The sequence below is a fragment of the Buteo buteo genome, chromosome 19 (assembly GCF_964188355.1).
Source record: "Buteo buteo chromosome 19, bButBut1.hap1.1, whole genome shotgun sequence".
Lineage (NCBI taxonomy): Eukaryota > Metazoa > Chordata > Aves > Accipitriformes > Accipitridae > Buteo > Buteo buteo.
The window spans coordinates 23,171,238-23,187,416 of record NC_134189.1 but is presented as its reverse complement, the minus strand read 5'-3'; the positions used below and the strand labels follow the sequence as shown (position 1 = coordinate 23,187,416).

General features: G+C 42.5%; 1 protein-coding gene across 2 annotated transcripts in view; it reads right to left on the bottom strand.

The window, feature by feature from the left end:
• The window catches only part of NTF3 (neurotrophin 3), a 56,688-nt gene extending 41,641 nt beyond the window's left edge, over positions 1-15,047 (bottom strand). Inside the window, exon 1 of one of the 2 annotated variants that reach the window (XM_075051670.1) lies at positions 14,637-15,047. In XM_075051670.1, coding sequence (XP_074907771.1) covers positions 14,637-14,654 — 18 coding nt within the window. In that variant the 5' untranslated portion in view covers positions 14,655-15,047. Of the gene's footprint in view, positions 1-13,915; positions 13,941-14,636 lie in introns of those variants that run through there. The other variant, XM_075051671.1, reaches the window with a different exon arrangement.
• Positions 15,048-16,179: the final 1,132 nt, after the last annotated feature.

Here is a 16,179-nt window from a genome sequence, read left to right as displayed (position 1 = left end):
TAAAACTTTCTGACTTACAGGTTTTGCTCTCGTGCCCAAGTTAAAGTGAAACTTGAAATGATGGGAAAGCATCAGGGAATGCTGTGGTGTTATGTGATGGTGTTTTATTCCAAGGTTGTCCCTAAATTTAAGTTAAGAGATACCGGTTTGGGTGTTTTTTAGAAGCAGGTACATACAAATGGAAAACATGAGACAGACATGCAGTATGTTTACCTTAAAGGAGTGTAGGAAGATCGAAACACAAACCAAAAAAGCTTTAAAAAATGGAATTCACACCACCAGTGATGGTGATTTCCCAGAACTTAGGTCTGGGCCAAGGTTGACACAGGTTGTTTATTTGTATTTTTGGGGGTCTGCATTGTTAGTCTCATTAGTATGCAGAAGGTATATTGTTTGGTCAGATGTCCTTCAGTGGAAAGTTTAAATCAAGAATACCTGCTTATGTAATCATGAGATTAAAACCAAAGGCATTGTGAATTTTCATAATTGAGATGTAAAAAAAAAGCAAATAGAAAATCTACTCAGATAAGGAACAGGATATCTTCAGTCTTCTTCTATGTACAGTCAGTGCACAGATATATATGCACATATATACATATATAAGTATACATGTACACATATATATGTATAATACATATATATATATGTGTATTACATATACACATGTAATTTCCGATATCTAAAGCAGAAAAGTCAGTGGGTCAGACACCATCCAGTGACTGAACAGAGCTATGATGGATTTTAGGCTTCCAATTTCCCGCTCAGAGAAGATTTACAGGTGCTATGTTCCCATTTCAACTTGTTATAAGAACAAGGTCCAAATTACCCATAAATAAATTCTAATTAGCATAATATTAAAAGATTATGACACAGCTAATGGACTTTAACTGGAATCCAGACTGCAGTGTTAAATGTACCGTAAGAAAGACCAAGGCAGAGAATTTCCTGTGATATAGGAGGTAAAACTTCAAATTAATTTCTTTTGTGTTTCTGTCCATAACTGTGTAGTTTTCAAGGTAGTTGAACAATAAGATGACAAAAAGATACTGAAAAAATGGCTTTTCAAAATTGTTTGTCTTTAGCGTAATTTAGCCCTTGTTGAGACTAGGTTTTGATGTTGATAATTGGCAAGGATGGGCTGGTGCTGAACAAACTTGACACCTGGCCCTTTTCATACTAGTCTTTCAGTCTTTCCAGATGGCAGAGTTAACTTCTGCTCCCATCTGTTCCTTTTCAGTAAGAAAAAGGAAAGAAAAAATGAAATCACTAAAACATTTCATGGCTTTTAGAAGGATCTTTGAGATTCTTTTCAAGCCCTTTATTCTGGACCACGTTCCTGTGGAAGTCTGGTGATGGCACCTATGATTATTTGCCTCAGATCAAAGGTAAAATGCCAGGTTTCATTATTCAGGTTTTGCCTGAGATAATTCATCTGGATTAAATTCATGGATGGAAAAATTGAAAGAGCCAGAGTCATCACATCAGCACATACTTGCAAAAAGAGGAAACAAAACAAGCAAGCAAGCAAACAAACAGTGTTATCAGACTTGTGACTAGATAACATTTGATGCCATCTAGCAATAGACAGGTCAGAGCAGAATTTCAGTTGAAATTTTCTTAGTTCAGATTTGGAAAACTGTTTCTACATTAAAAGAACTTTTTTTGTGCAGAAACAACCCCTCTCATTTCCCTGGTTATTTGCAATAGTTTCTCTGTTGACTTCTCAGGCCTTGACTCTGGTCTAAATTTTCACTGCCTCAAGATGAACTTGTTCCCTGGGGATCCATTAGGCTTCTCCCATGTAAGTAGGGTCAGAATTAGGCCTCTGTTAAGTTAGTTCTCTCCAGAGCTAGCAATTGACTATTCAAGAAAATTCAGCAGGAGGATGATAGAAGCTGATGGGTGGGAAAAGACAGAAAAAAACAAAGTGAAATATATCCATGGAAATCTGCCAGGTAACCAGGAAATCATTCTGGAAGCTACTTTGTAGTCTATAGGTTTCCATGTGTTACTAAAAAATATCAGTTAATCTGGAGAAAATTCAGAAAACAGTGAGAATAAACAAGACTCTAGGGATACTTATGAATAAAAATTAAAATAATCAAATTTATGGACCTGGCTGAAGGAAGGCTGTGCTACCCATGTGTGCACACATTTGAATTTCTTAAATAGCAAGAAGCTGTCCGTACCTTTCTCTTGACAATGATTTGGCACGGTTCCCTTAGAAGACCAAGAAGGTTTCTGATTCCAGTCATCCTAAAAGAGCACTGCAGGGTCCTGGCTCAGAAAGTGCTGTCTTTTCCTCTGCACCTTTAACCAATCTACAGAATATCTTTGGGCAATTTGTTTCTGGAGAGCTTTGCAATGCCATCCAAGCAGAAATAAGGGTAGTTATCCTGGTGCTGTTTTGCTAACTGGTTGGAGGATCAGGAGACTTTCCTTGAGCAAGGTGCTGTATTGTGTAGGCATGCCAATTTGTATGAAGTTACATTCTGGATCTCTGTCCAGGTTGCTGCTGGGCTATGGGCATACCTCAATTATCTTTGGGAGATGCTGCTAAGCATCGTTTGACAAGAACAGATTATTTATTAGAATATTTCTGTTATTTTCAACAATGGTACCCTTTATTTTCACTTCTTCCTCAAAGAATACCATCATAAAAAATGACCACTAGAAGTTAACTAATGAAAAAATAAAATTGAAACCAAACCTCTACTCTACAAACATCTCTTGCCAGCCATCCTGCTGCCACCCAGGACTGTGTTGTTGCTAACAACTTTTACACGGAAAAGCACTCAATACTGTAGTAACGAGTGGCACTCAGGTTGGATGGGGGACGGTTTGAAGATTTTAAGTGGAGCAAAGGAAGCCCAGTCACTTGATGAATTTAAAATTAGAAATGACTGTATTAGGAGATGGGTTCTCCACTGCTAAGGAATTCCACTTGACCTCCCAAGCCCAGCAGCTTTCAGAGTCCCCTGTGAGGGGTCAGTATCATGCCCTGGGTTGTTCCAGGTCAACAGGCTTCTCTGGCTTTGTCCTTGTAGCTGCAAGTACCAATTTCTTGGTCTGTGGATGGCTGGTGTCTCTAGCAGCCAACAGAGGAGTCAAAAGGAGGCAGGGATTTGAGCAAGGGAAAACCTGCCAGGTTTTTAAACTTTGGTGTCCAGGGGGACTTAGTTGACATTTGGTAGAACAAAGAGGGGAATGGTTTGTTTCTGAGGAACTGGCAAATTCCAGCAAAGAAATGGATTTGCTACAATTTTTCCAATCAAGTATACCAGTCACCTAATATAGGCATACTCTCTTCCTCTCTCTGATTTCTGTGATTCAATATACTAAAATTCTTTGGATGTGCACTCATGGTTTTAAAAAATCCCCAAACATCGAGACTCAAATTTAAGGTTTGGTTACAGTCTCACTAATTTTAGTAGAATTGCCCGGATGCAAGTAAGGTCAGAATTTGGCCTGCAGTCAGGTGGATTTCCACATTTGCTTAGCTGGGGGCTCCTGCTTCTATGTAATCAGAAATAAATGCATTGAGTTCAGAGGAGGTGCTGGTGTCAAACCTGTCATCAGAGGCTGAGTCAGTAAAGGCACAATCTGAACCAGAGACACAGACAGAGACTAAGGTAAACAAACGAACTCACCAAAGAGCAACTAAACTAATCAGATTCGCTTAATGATGGTTCAAAGGACAGCAAACACGGAAAAGTCACCAGCTTTTATTTCAGACGAAAGGGGCAAATGAGAACAAACTATAAGAAAACAAAATCAAAACGAACAGGAAGATTTCCTAGTAGAGGAAAGACAGAAAAAATGAGAAAAATCAGAATATTTCACTGGACTTTAAAAACATATCTGTTTCCCCTAAATGCAAACTCTTCCAAGGGAGACCACTCCCTATCCTAGCAGATGTGAAAAGCAGCTTTAGCTTCCCAGGGCAAGATTTAACTCCATGAAGCTTTTGTTTGGTTTTGTTTTGTTAAAAACAAACAAAAAAACAACAACAAAAACCCCAAACCAAACACTCATCTTATAGCAGTATTTAGATTGTTTTGCTTTTCTCAGGGCCTGTAATTGTTACTCCTTTAACACAAAAGCTAAACATTGTTCTTGAGTATTTCAAACGTACAAAGGCAGTTTGAATACAGAAAATGCAACCTCTCAGCAGAAAAATAAAATGTTTGTCCAGATTGCTTTATTAATAGCTCTTGTATTAATAAGTTGATTCAACATTTTTTCTAAGTACATGTAGAGTCCACCCAGGAGGAAAGACATATTAATGGAATGCGTCCTAAAGGTCTTCTGATATGATGAGATGTTTGCCATCTCTCTCAGAAAGAATTTTACTCTGTAAAATTGTCTGTTGCAAATCACGCCTGCTAACAGAAGCAGCCACACTATACCAGCCACTCTATACCACAAGTACACAGTCTCCAGGGCTGACTTTCAGGTGGCACCTATACTAATAAATAAAGTAGGGCCAGGATATGGTGTCAAGCACTGGCATGCAAAGCCTGCTTCATGTAGGCTGCTTTATGTGCAGGTGCCACACAGAAGAACTGAGGGATGTGTTTGGCAGATGGTGCTACTCACCACGAGCATGAAAGCGTGACTCTTCTTTAACACACAAACTTGTGTAAGTATTCATATTCTTATTTACAAGGCCGAAAATATTTAAAAGAGTTCTACTTTGTAGGACTTTCCGATCCACATACTATTGGATTAACTGTGCTTCTATTACTACTGGTGCTAAAATTCCATTCAATTCTGCAAAGAATTGTCAACTCTGTTTTTGAAACTCCTGCTTTCTGGGCCTTAGGGCCATCAGGTTCAAAAATCTGATAGCCCTCATTGGTACTGATACTAAGGAGTTTTTAACTACAGCTGCTTTCAACTTCGTATATGTCTGAAGAAACTGCTAGGTAGTCCCTGAGAACAGGAGATGGTTTAATGACATGCATTGCTCATCGGATGAAATTTTTTTTCCTTTTTTTTTTTTGAAAAAGAAGTTTATTTTGTCCACAGTCTAAGTCAGGTGTTTTCCCTGTGTTACCAAAGAAATGGGTGCTTAAGAAACAACCAAAAGTAGAGGGCAAGCGAGTGGGGTCCATGGCGGTCAGGAAGGATGAGATGGGAGCACCGTGAGGGACCCCAGCCCGTGAACAGATACTGCTCGTGTGAGTGGCAGAGCTGAGGTGGAGAAGGAGCTACTCGGCACGCCAACGTGATGACAAGATGCCTGACTCCCTGACAGGAAAGAGAGAGCAAGTTTGTAGAAAAATTCCAAGCGAGGCAATGAGTTGGTCAATGCAACAAAGAGCAATTCTATGGCAGTCTTACATGACCTAAAGGGAGGGCAAGGACAGTGCTAGGAAGGCCAAAGAGAGGAGAACAAAGAAATAGAATGCAGTGTTCTCGCAGCACAGTCACATATTGACCTCTCTTCTTCCATTTGTACACATGCATGCATGCGTTATCCCTGCACATACGTACATTTAGCTTATATGTGTCTCCCATCTACTCTGCAAAACAAACCTGGGCTGGAAAATGGATGTAAGCCATAAAACAGGATGCTGGTAAATTATGATTATCGAGGCTGGGGTAGTGTCTGGTGACCTGCCACTCTTTTCAGTTGTGTCATTGAGCAGTCTGAAAGTGTTAAAGGGGTAAAGCTGCAGAAAAATAGAACAGTAGAGAAAGAATGGGCTGCAAATGGACAGAAAGGATGGAAAGGATAGAAAACCAATTGTTATACAGAAGGAGAGAGTGGTTAGAAAAATGGGCAGAAAATAAGAGACTCAGAGGGTAAAAGCCTAAGATAGTAGGTCTAGGGAAAGTCAATTCAAAGCACCTATATTGAATATCAGGGAGGAAGTTGGAAAGGCATAATATTGCAAATTAGCTAGCCATGATTTAAACAATAAATTAGTGCTGGATTTATTACACAGAAGTTCTTTTATAGTAGAAGAGAGAAAGCAAAGAAAGAACTAGAGAGTGCAAAAAGTCAGTATAATTACAGAAGGCAGACAAAGAGATGAAAGAGGTCTCATGTTTTTGGCGTGTCACCTTTATTCCTGGACATTCTAGTGCCACAAAGATGTGGATGAAATTGAGGGAAGTCAGAAAACTGAAAAAAGCGTCATTAAAAAAAAAAAGAAATAAAAAAAATCATATGCAAAGACAAAGAATGGGATTAAACAAAGGGCAGCTCATGTCAAGTATTTGAGGAATATATTAGTAAACAGTAACAAGGAAGGAAAGTTGCTTAAGATGTTGGGGGATCTAAGTAGGAGAATATGCAAATATCAATAAACAGCAAAGAAAAACTATCCTTTCAGGAGGATTTTTTTATATTATGGAGTTACCTGCATCATCTGTTTGGAAAATCTGTCATATAAAGTAAGTCTGTGCAAATTGTTTGAGAAATGAGTGGAGGAAATAGTTGTGTACTTATCACAGGAGCTGCAAACAAAGAACTGAATAAATCTTTTCCAATTTTTGAATGTACAAATCCAGGAAAGACCACCAGCACATGAAATGACCTGTCCCTCTTTAAGACCATGGTTTTGTTACCTAATACAGAGCAAGGGAAAGTTTCTCTTTTTCTAAGATGGTGTCACTGGACTTTATTTTTGCTGCTACCTTACAGTTTGGTTTTGTGCATACCTCCTATGTGCTAGGAGTGGGTAGAAAAGTGTGGGGAGTGGTAGAGAGAGGACACACAGAGACATGTTTCCGCATTCTTCCAAAGCATTTCTTAAATATTTCCACTGTAGCATTTGCTTCTAAGGAATATTTTTTTGACTCAGCTGACTATACAGTATCTATTTTATTCCCTTAAGGCATCAGTTTTACCATTATCATCTAGTATTTCTGAAACCAAGCTCATCACAGATCCCAGCATCTAGTGGTACTACAAGTTTACCTCAAATACAGCATACTGGAAAGACTAGTTAAATGCCTCCATCAGATTTATGAGGTCTGTATTTGATAGTTAAGAGCCATAACATCTGATCTTGGTTTGAAGCAGAAACCAAATACTGTCCAAATCCCACCTCTCAAGGGGACAAAAGCTGCTTTCGTCTTGCAAGTGTGCTTGTCCACCTCCTGGCTGAGGCAGAAGCCACAGGAGAGGATGCTATCTTAAAACTTGTCTAACCACAGAGCTATTCAGAAGCAGCTGTTGGATTTAAATTTCACACTCACAACCTGAATTCACTTCTGAGTGTAGATGAGCCTTGAAACATTCATGTAGAGTACAATGTACTTCTTCCTTCTGTAACTCTCCAGTTAACTGCCAGTTACCTCTGATGATATCGATTTAGACTTCTGGCAAATGTGGGTGAATTTCTGTAGGGCATAGCCTAGAAAATATATATTTCTGAGTTAACTCGATTAACACTTTCTCACATGCTAACTCAGCGAATGTAAGATAAAACATGTAAAATCTATAGCAGGGACAAACTCCAAATAAAGGGATTTATTGCTAGAAGGTGTGAAAGAGCAACTGAGAAGAAGCACATTTATGGCTGTGGTTCCATTATGGACAACACTCTGTGCTGGTTTGGGCTGGGAGAGATTTAATTTTCTTCACAGTAGCTGGTGTGGGGCTGTGTTTTGGATTTGTGCTGAAAACAGTACTGATAACCCAGGGATGTTTTCGTTCCTGCTGAGCAGGGCTTACCCAGAGCCAAGGGCTTTTCTGCTCCTCACCCCACCAGCGAGGAGGCTGGAGGGGCACAAGGAGTTGGAGGGGACAGCGCCGGGACAGCTGACCCCGAATGACCTGAGGGAGATTCCAGACCATTCCATATGACATCACGCTCAGCATATAAAACTGGGGGAAGAAGGAGGAAGGGGGGGACGTTCAGAGTGATGGCGTTTGTCTTCCCAAGTAACTGTTACGTGTGACGGAGCCCTGCTGTCCTGGGGATGGCTGAACACCTGCCTGCCCATGGGAAGTGGGGAATGATTCCTTGTTTTGCTTTGCTGGCATGTGCAGTTTTTATTTTACCTATTAAACTGTCTTTATCTCAACCCACGAGTTTTCTCACTTCTAACCTTCTGATTCTCTCCCCCATCCCACTGTGGGGTGAGTAAGCAAGCGGCAGTGTGGGGCTTAGTTGCTGGCTGGGGTTAAAACATGACGCACGTGCAGCTGAAACACAGAAAATGTTGGAGGAGTGCTGCAAATCTTACCCTGTAGGATGCAATCCTCCAAGAGTGTTTTCATCACCTTTGGTACAGGTTTGTAATAGATAACACAAATAATAGACTTTGTTCTATTTAATCTGTGTATTTACATGGCTAGGCAGGCAGCGACTCCCTCTGAAGCACAAGCAGAGTGGCAATGAGTCATCCATGCTGGTTTCCCGGCACTGCCTGATGGAAACATGGAATTACCTGCTATCCTTTCCATGTGCATTGAAACGCAACCAACACTTTACTTCTCTGAGCTCCAGATGACTACCAATGAGCTTTGTTTCAACGTGTACAAACACACAACCTCCCCCAACACACCAGTGTCCTCATTCATATGTATCTTTATCACACATTTCTGCAGAGGAAAATTTCAGACACAAACTCAGAAGCAGAATTGGGAAAGAGCCTTTTACGTGTGTGTGAAGAGGTGGAGAGGAGAGAGAGGTGGAGAAAAATAAAAGAGGGACGAGTATATGGTCTTGTTCTGATCTTTCCAAATGCTTGCTGACCTGAAGGAAAGGGCCATCTTGCTTAGCTTGCTCAGACAGCAAGATGCTTGTACCACGTGAAGGAGAGGAGAGTCTTAACCGAACTGGATGCCTGGGTGTGTTTTTCTTTTAATTCCTCAGGAAGTAAAATCTTCCCTGAGGCTTTCTGTGGAGGAGTCCCCTTCCCCTATGGACTTCAGGCTTATGATACAGTCAGGAACATAGCTCTGTCTATTCCCTCCAGCACTCATTTCACAACCTTGAAACGACTCCATATCCACCCTTACCATTTCCCTCTTCACACGCACATCCCATCTGTCCCTTCAGAAAGCGACTTATCCCCACATCCCCCACCGACAGATGTACGAACAGGGGTGGCTGTCTCCCACACAGAAACAGCTGCCATCCACCTCTGTCATCCCTACCCACACGCCGCTTCTTTCCACTATCCGCTCCTAGTCGCCACGTGGAGACACACAGATGGCCCCGCACCAGCAAACATCTGCAGGGACACCCAGATGTTCCAGCCCTTGCAAACACATTTCTCTGGCTGTGTCATGGCTACAAAGGAGTCCAGGTGGGCACAAATACCCCATGTTCTTCGCACTCAAACACAGCTCAGTCACTCCTGCTTTGATCCCTTTTCCGCAGAAATCCAGGACTAATTGTACCCATCAACCCCTTTGTCTTTTCCTGGCCAGCTGGCATGTTGATGCCACCATTTGCTTTTTATTTTCTCAGCGGTTAGGCAGGGAGGAAGGGGAGCGGTTGGAGGCCAGGGCATTATCCTGGGCCACGCTGGTGGCAGGGGGCTGAGCAGGCTGTGGTCTGTGGTTTCAGCCCAGCAGAATCCCAGTGGCCAGGACCGCTGGCTGTGGTCATGCATGTCCCCCTCATGGACAACCACTTCAGTGTCCCCACCGCCCGCAATCTGCCATGGTGGGAAGTTCACAGCCACCAGAGGAGAAAGGGGCTTGCTGCTGACTGCAGCCAGCTCCAAGCATCGCCAGGAAAAATTATCCAGCTGGAGAGCTTGAACTGGACTCTGCAGTGGGGAACCGGTGCATAAAGTAGGACAATGGGCTCCCAACATAGCCTATGGCTGCACAAGCACTAACTATTAGCTAAGTATTTTACAGGCTACTTTTTATTTGGCAGGAATTGATCCCTGGAGTAAACAGGAAAGGGATCCATGAACTTTCATGTGACTGATGCTACGTAAGGTCTGGGGCCCAGAGGCTTCAGCCTTCAAGTCTAGTAGTTCGGTATGATCGAACTGTCTTCTTCCAGTGCAAGTGTCACAGGATTGCTCACAATCTTCTGATCAGCTGTGGATTGAAATGAACACTTTCCTATGCAGTGTAGGACAGTGCTTAAGAAGACACCAAGCCCTAGGCAAGCTGATTTGAAGAACAGATGTTGTCAATATATGCGATTGTTTTGAAGGGAAAGATGTTCTTAATGTTTCTCCCTCACACCCAAGATGTATTCTATGTTTTCAACCTTCAAGCAGCTGCACATTACTCCAGTACTGCTTCAAGCCATGGAGAAAGCCAGTAGTTTCTTGTTTCCTTTGACTGACATCCGTACTCCCTATGTATACTTCAACCCAATGCTTGTTAACTACCTAGTAGCCCTGTTAACTGGTCCTAGAGAAATCTCTCTGCCATTTTGTGCCAGCAGTTCTATACTGAAGTTATAAGGCATGAAAATAAGGTGCATTGATATGGCTCCAAATGAAGCTGCTGTAAATATTTTAGTTAGATGTCCTGGGATTTTCTTAGGATTATTCAGTAGTTCTTGAGAAAAAGCCTGCAAAATCTCTAGAGGAGAATCTGCCTGCTGTGCACATCATGCAGAAGACAAGCACATCTAGTGCACATTCGGTCCTATTGCTACCCACGCACCAAACCATTTTCTCAGTTAGTCATCTCTCCCTACCCTCCTTCTCAATGCAAACATTGCCGCTTTGCACTCGTGAAACTCACCTCTGTTACATGTCTTACATAACTTATTTCGACACGCAGAGCTGTGCCACAAACGCAGTGGACGTGTGATTCTCCGGTCGGTCTCTGATAGCCATCTCACACATCAGCACGGCTGCCTGGGTGCGTGTTTGTAACTTCCACACAGACACACGTCACTTACAGCAGCCCAGGACTCTGACATGCCCTTCAAGGATTTCAGCTTCTTGCTGCAGACCAGCAAGATCATTCTCATCACATGCCTCCCTCCACAGCTCTGCCAGTCACGTAAGCACAACACTCACCTAACACATCTGTCCCTGATCCGCACACAAAACCAGCATCTCCTCTATCTGTGCACCTATTGTCACTCACTATATGCATTTACCTGTGCCTCCTGCTTACTCTCCCCTTGCACTGAACCCCCATGCTGTTCTCAAGCTGCTATGCATGCATGTACGGCCCCTTGCACACTTAGACAGCCTCCCTTAAACTAAGAGGCAGATAACTACAGATGGCTTAAGCCGTCATGAACTTTTTCCACTCCTCATCACTCTTCCCTCCCCCATAAGCTGTTTTCCTTCTCCCAGGCCCCACACTCAGGTCTGCAATCCTTACCTGTACTCTCATTTACTCTGAGCAAGCTGTGTGCAACACTCTCTCTTATCAGACACAACTTTTCACCTTCCTTTCCACAGCCCTTACAAGCAGGCAAACTGGCAGGTACTTTCCTCGCTTACACACCACCATGTGTCAACCTACGCCAAGCTTCTCACCCCTCGTAACATGAACTGTCATTCCCATTCACTTCCACCTCGTGCCCTACAGCTCCGAACTCCACTCGCCTCCCCACACATTTCACACTTTACTTTTGACCTTAGTACAGCCATGTGGCTTATACGGCCCTCCAGGTAGTTACCCCCTCCCATTCCTCCTCCCGCCCCTTTATATCTTTAGTCATTTCTCTGCTAGCCCATTTGTCTGTTCCCTTTTGCTGCTTCACTTAGCTGGTACCTACCACAGAGATATAAGCACATTTGTTACATCTCTTTCAACAGAAAATCACTCCTTTTTGTGTATGTGTTCTCCTCCTCCCACACTCTTCACATTATTCCTTACCTTCCATCATTTTCCTCAACTGCTTCCCCTGTAACATATTGCCTGTTCTTCCCCTGTTATCCCAACTACCCAGTAAGGTGGCATCCTGTGTTTCTGCTGGCCAAGCCAGTCCTGCACCTTTGCACTACTTTTTCTGTTTGCCTACGAAGAAATAAAAACCTAAATTTCCTCTCACCCTGTGCTCTCTTGCCCTATACCTCCTCTAAATCACCTTTTGCCTAGGCACTTTTACAGAAAACCTAGCTCTTAATTTCATCCTCATGACTCCTACATTCCTCATTTTTCCCACGTTCTCATGCTTCTCAAGACCTGCCACATCTTTATATTCCTGTCACAGTTCCCCCTGCCCCCCATGATTTCCACTATCTTGCATTTCCTCACAGCACCTTCACACGGCTTTTTCCCTAGTTTTGCCTCTCCCTTGCAACCAGGCAGCACACTCCAGCAGGCTTCCAACCTCCTCTGAAATTTCTCTAAGCAGCTACCCCCTCACATACCTTTATGGATGCCTATACCCTTTTCCCATCACCACACCCTATCTCCATCCAGCTCATTTTTTACTCTGCATTCCTCTTCTTGGCATGTGTTTCCATCACCACGCAAGCCTTCCCTTTCATACTCTAACACCTTCCTCGCAAATACATCCTCATATCTATTTCTTGACGGAATCAAAGGTGTCTCCTTTAGACGCCCCCCCCAAAGCATCATGTAGCTGTTTATTTTCCATACCTTTCTCCAAATAGACAATAGTTCACATTTTTCTTCCTCCTCCAAACATCCTTTGTGTCCTGTGCTTTCACCTTTCTCCCTCCACTCCATACCCTACCTCCCCCTTGCAGACCCTAGCATCTTTGTATGTCCCTTTCATATCCTCACCCAGCCTCCAGTCCACACCTTTTCCCATCCCTCTGGAGTGTTACTTCCCCTTCTGAGCTCCTAAACTTTTTTCCACCCACAAGGATCCTCTTTTTCTAGTTGGCCTGCAGCAGTTCCCCTTTTAAGCTGACCACTTTTGCTTTGTTCACCTGCCCTTATTGCCCCAATACACAACACTTAATATATAGGAGCTTATTACTTGTATATAACACTTTCCCTCCAAACTCCATATATCTATCTTTCTATGTACCATTAATTGTTCTTCCCCTGGGAAAAAAAAAAAAAAATCCTAAACCTACATGTATTGCACACCTCAACGTATAGCACCCTTCTACACAAAGCACTTCCCTCCTGGCTTTGCTGGTAGATCCTTTTCTCCCCATATTTTGGGTCCACCACCTGCAATCATGTCTAGTTTTCCTCCCCCCACCATGCTCACACACAGAGCTCCTGGTACTGACACGTGTATCGAAGACCAGTCTTTTTACTACTAGCAGCTGGAAGCATGCCGAACTCTCTTCCATTCTCTACCGCTTTTGTCTGCCTTGCCACAAAGTGAGTTTTTCTTTTTTTTATTATTAGATTTTCCTTTTTCTTACATCTTATTTATTGGTGTTTCTTGCACGACTCCTCCACTTACAGGCTTGCACAGATCAGGTATTTCTGCGCCTAAGAATGCCTCTCCTATTTGTCTGGGTATTTTCCTGAAGGCATAATGTAAAGGCAAACTTTACATACCATTTGCACTCCTCATGCAACAAATCACATAAGCCAAAGAGCAAAGAGTGCTTTCTGAAAGGTTGTAGCTCATAACAATTGACTGGACCATATAGCACACATCCCTGTCTATTTAAAAAGGGGGGGGGGGGGAAGCAACCCCCCTCACACACACAGAGTCATCTCTAAATAACTGGTTTTGCAATATAGGAACCAGAGAATGTGCGCATAGCAGCCCTATTCAATCCAAAATATCCATCTCTCCGGATACTTCATATTTATAGTTCAAGAGATAGGACCAACACAGAGCTTTCCCGTTTATTTTAATGAAGGATTAGGAACTGATCAGAAAAGTATCTAAACCATTCAAGGACTTTTTCCCCTCTTGGCTAATAGCAGTTTGGTGTCTCCATAAGGACTCGCCAGTAACTGACGCTTTAAGCTGCATTTCAGCTGTTTAGATGAGAAACAGCTTTCTATTTTGCTCTCTATATGTGCATCTGTGTTGATTAGTTGTGTGCTGCATTCCTAGAAGGCACTTACCAAACGCTGGAAATTGCAGCGTAAGAATAGTTTTCCTGCCATCCTAGCACAGAGTGAGTGTATCTTTTTCACCTAGACACAGATGTGCAGGGAATCCTTTGATCTGCAGTTCCTCCCGGAGAATTTAGTGTTTGGGTTTGAGGAGAATGGGGATTGATTCAAAGGTCACGAATAGGGTTTCCAGTGTCTGGCATAGAAAAAAGAAGAAAGCTCCAGCGAAGTTAGTTACCTGAGACAGGCGAGGTCTAGAAATTGGGAATTTTGACTTTGCTTGTCATGGACTCTAACTTTCCCTGAGGGCAAGCATGTTGTGTGTGCCGAGGCTGGTTCTTGCAATCCACGCTCAAGATTTGCAACCCCTTTTGTTGTATCTGAAGTTGCTGGTTTCCCTCTTAAAATAAAACCAAGCGTCTCCTTTGCTTTTGCCTCTTAAATCAGATTCCTTTAGCACCTCATATTTCTCCTCTGCTGTTTTCTTGCCAGGGACCTGAACAACAGCGTGCAGAGCAGGAGGAGAGAGGAACCTCAGGACTAAAGCAAGCTATAGGGCAAGTAGGGGTGGGGGAAGGAGGAGGCACAATGGGAAAGGCAACATTTGGGACAGATCTACTGCTTACAAGACCCCCTCCCTCCCCATTATACTTCTTTAAAGGACCCCTCTCCCCCCCCTCCCCTCCCCGCCCTCTTAGGACCCTATTAGAAAACGTCAAATTTCCCTTACCGTGGTAGGAGTAACCATGGCATCCGTGTGAATGTTTCCAGAAAAGTCGACATGAAGAGAAAGGTGGATGTAAATATGTTCATTCAAAGTCCCAAAGTTGGTCTGCTTGGGTTGTGCAGAGTTGCTCTATGGGAGAGGAGCCTTAAACTCTGAGTCCCGTGAACATAATCTGCTCGATTATAACAAACCAGCTCAGCCAGATGGCTCTGTGCTCTGCAGATTAACCCCTTTATTGCCACGCTCTGCTTTCCCTACCTACCATTTATAATAACCTTGCCTGGTTGGGGAATTTCAGAGAATGAGGCATTTTTTTTAAAATGACAAAGCTGTCGTAAAGGTCATTTTTTCCCCCGTGTGCTCTAAAAAACCCATCATGTGCCTATTTTCTTTTTTAAAATCCAATTGATGGTTTTATTCCTCTTCCTGGCAAAATCTTTTCATATTATTAAGAACAGTATTAGCACCAGGGAACATTTTAGAGAATTCTTTTGTTAAATCATAACCATCTCTTCCGGACTGTGATTCTCAGAAGACAAGTATTTTATTGCAGGAATGTCTCTGTGTTTGCACTCTAATGGTCCATCTACTCCCCCCCCCCGCCCCCCGCCCCAGCTCTTTCCCCCATACTCTCTCTGTCTCCCACATGCACACTCACACACATGCACACACACACCCTTTGGTCAAACTGCCAGCATGTGTTGCTATTCTTACCCATATTCAGAAGTCATTATAGGACATGTAAAACAGGTGAAATCGAGACACAGAACTAGAATGCCATAAGCCGCTGCTCTCTCCCTCTGTCTCCTCTACTTTTTTCTTTTTTTTTTTTTTAATTATTACTTACAAATCTTAGACAATTTTTTTTCTTTGGTCAGTATTTCTATCAATCAGGTCACCCCCATGACACAAAAATAAGTGTTGGGAGAAATATCCACTGTTAAGAACAGACTTTAGGATGGTTTTGTGTCCAGTTATTCCTCCTGTTTTGATTTGCAGATTAGTCCATTAAGTAAAGGATGGCGAGTGCCAAAAACATGGAAAGTTCATCAGCAACCAGCAGTGACTGGTTTCCAAACTTTTTATTTAGAGTGATTGCTCACAGAGATGGCTGATAAATTTAGCTGCATGCCTCTAAGTCTCCCTCTAAATTTACATGCTTAAGTCATCTTTCTTTTCTATTTGATTCAAGCATAATTGAGCAAGTCATAACCATAAGAACGTGGTCATATAAGATACGATATAACACTTCAAATCTTAAGAGTCACCAGATTGTTTCCTTAAAGAAGACTTCCTTTACTAGCTCATGAAGTTTTTTTCTTTTGTTATTTAACCAAGGCATTTTTCCTCTTTCCCCTCCCTGTGTAAGGATGATTAGCCCTCTCATGCTGTCAAAGCATTGTACCGTCGTCTTTAAGACATTTTAATCTACCTAGATACTTGTCACAGTTTTATTGAAATATTTCCACGGTGGATTGAAATATGGTCATTGTTGTTTGTTTTGGTTGTCCTTTATCTGACTTTTTTTAACAATAACATAATCCTA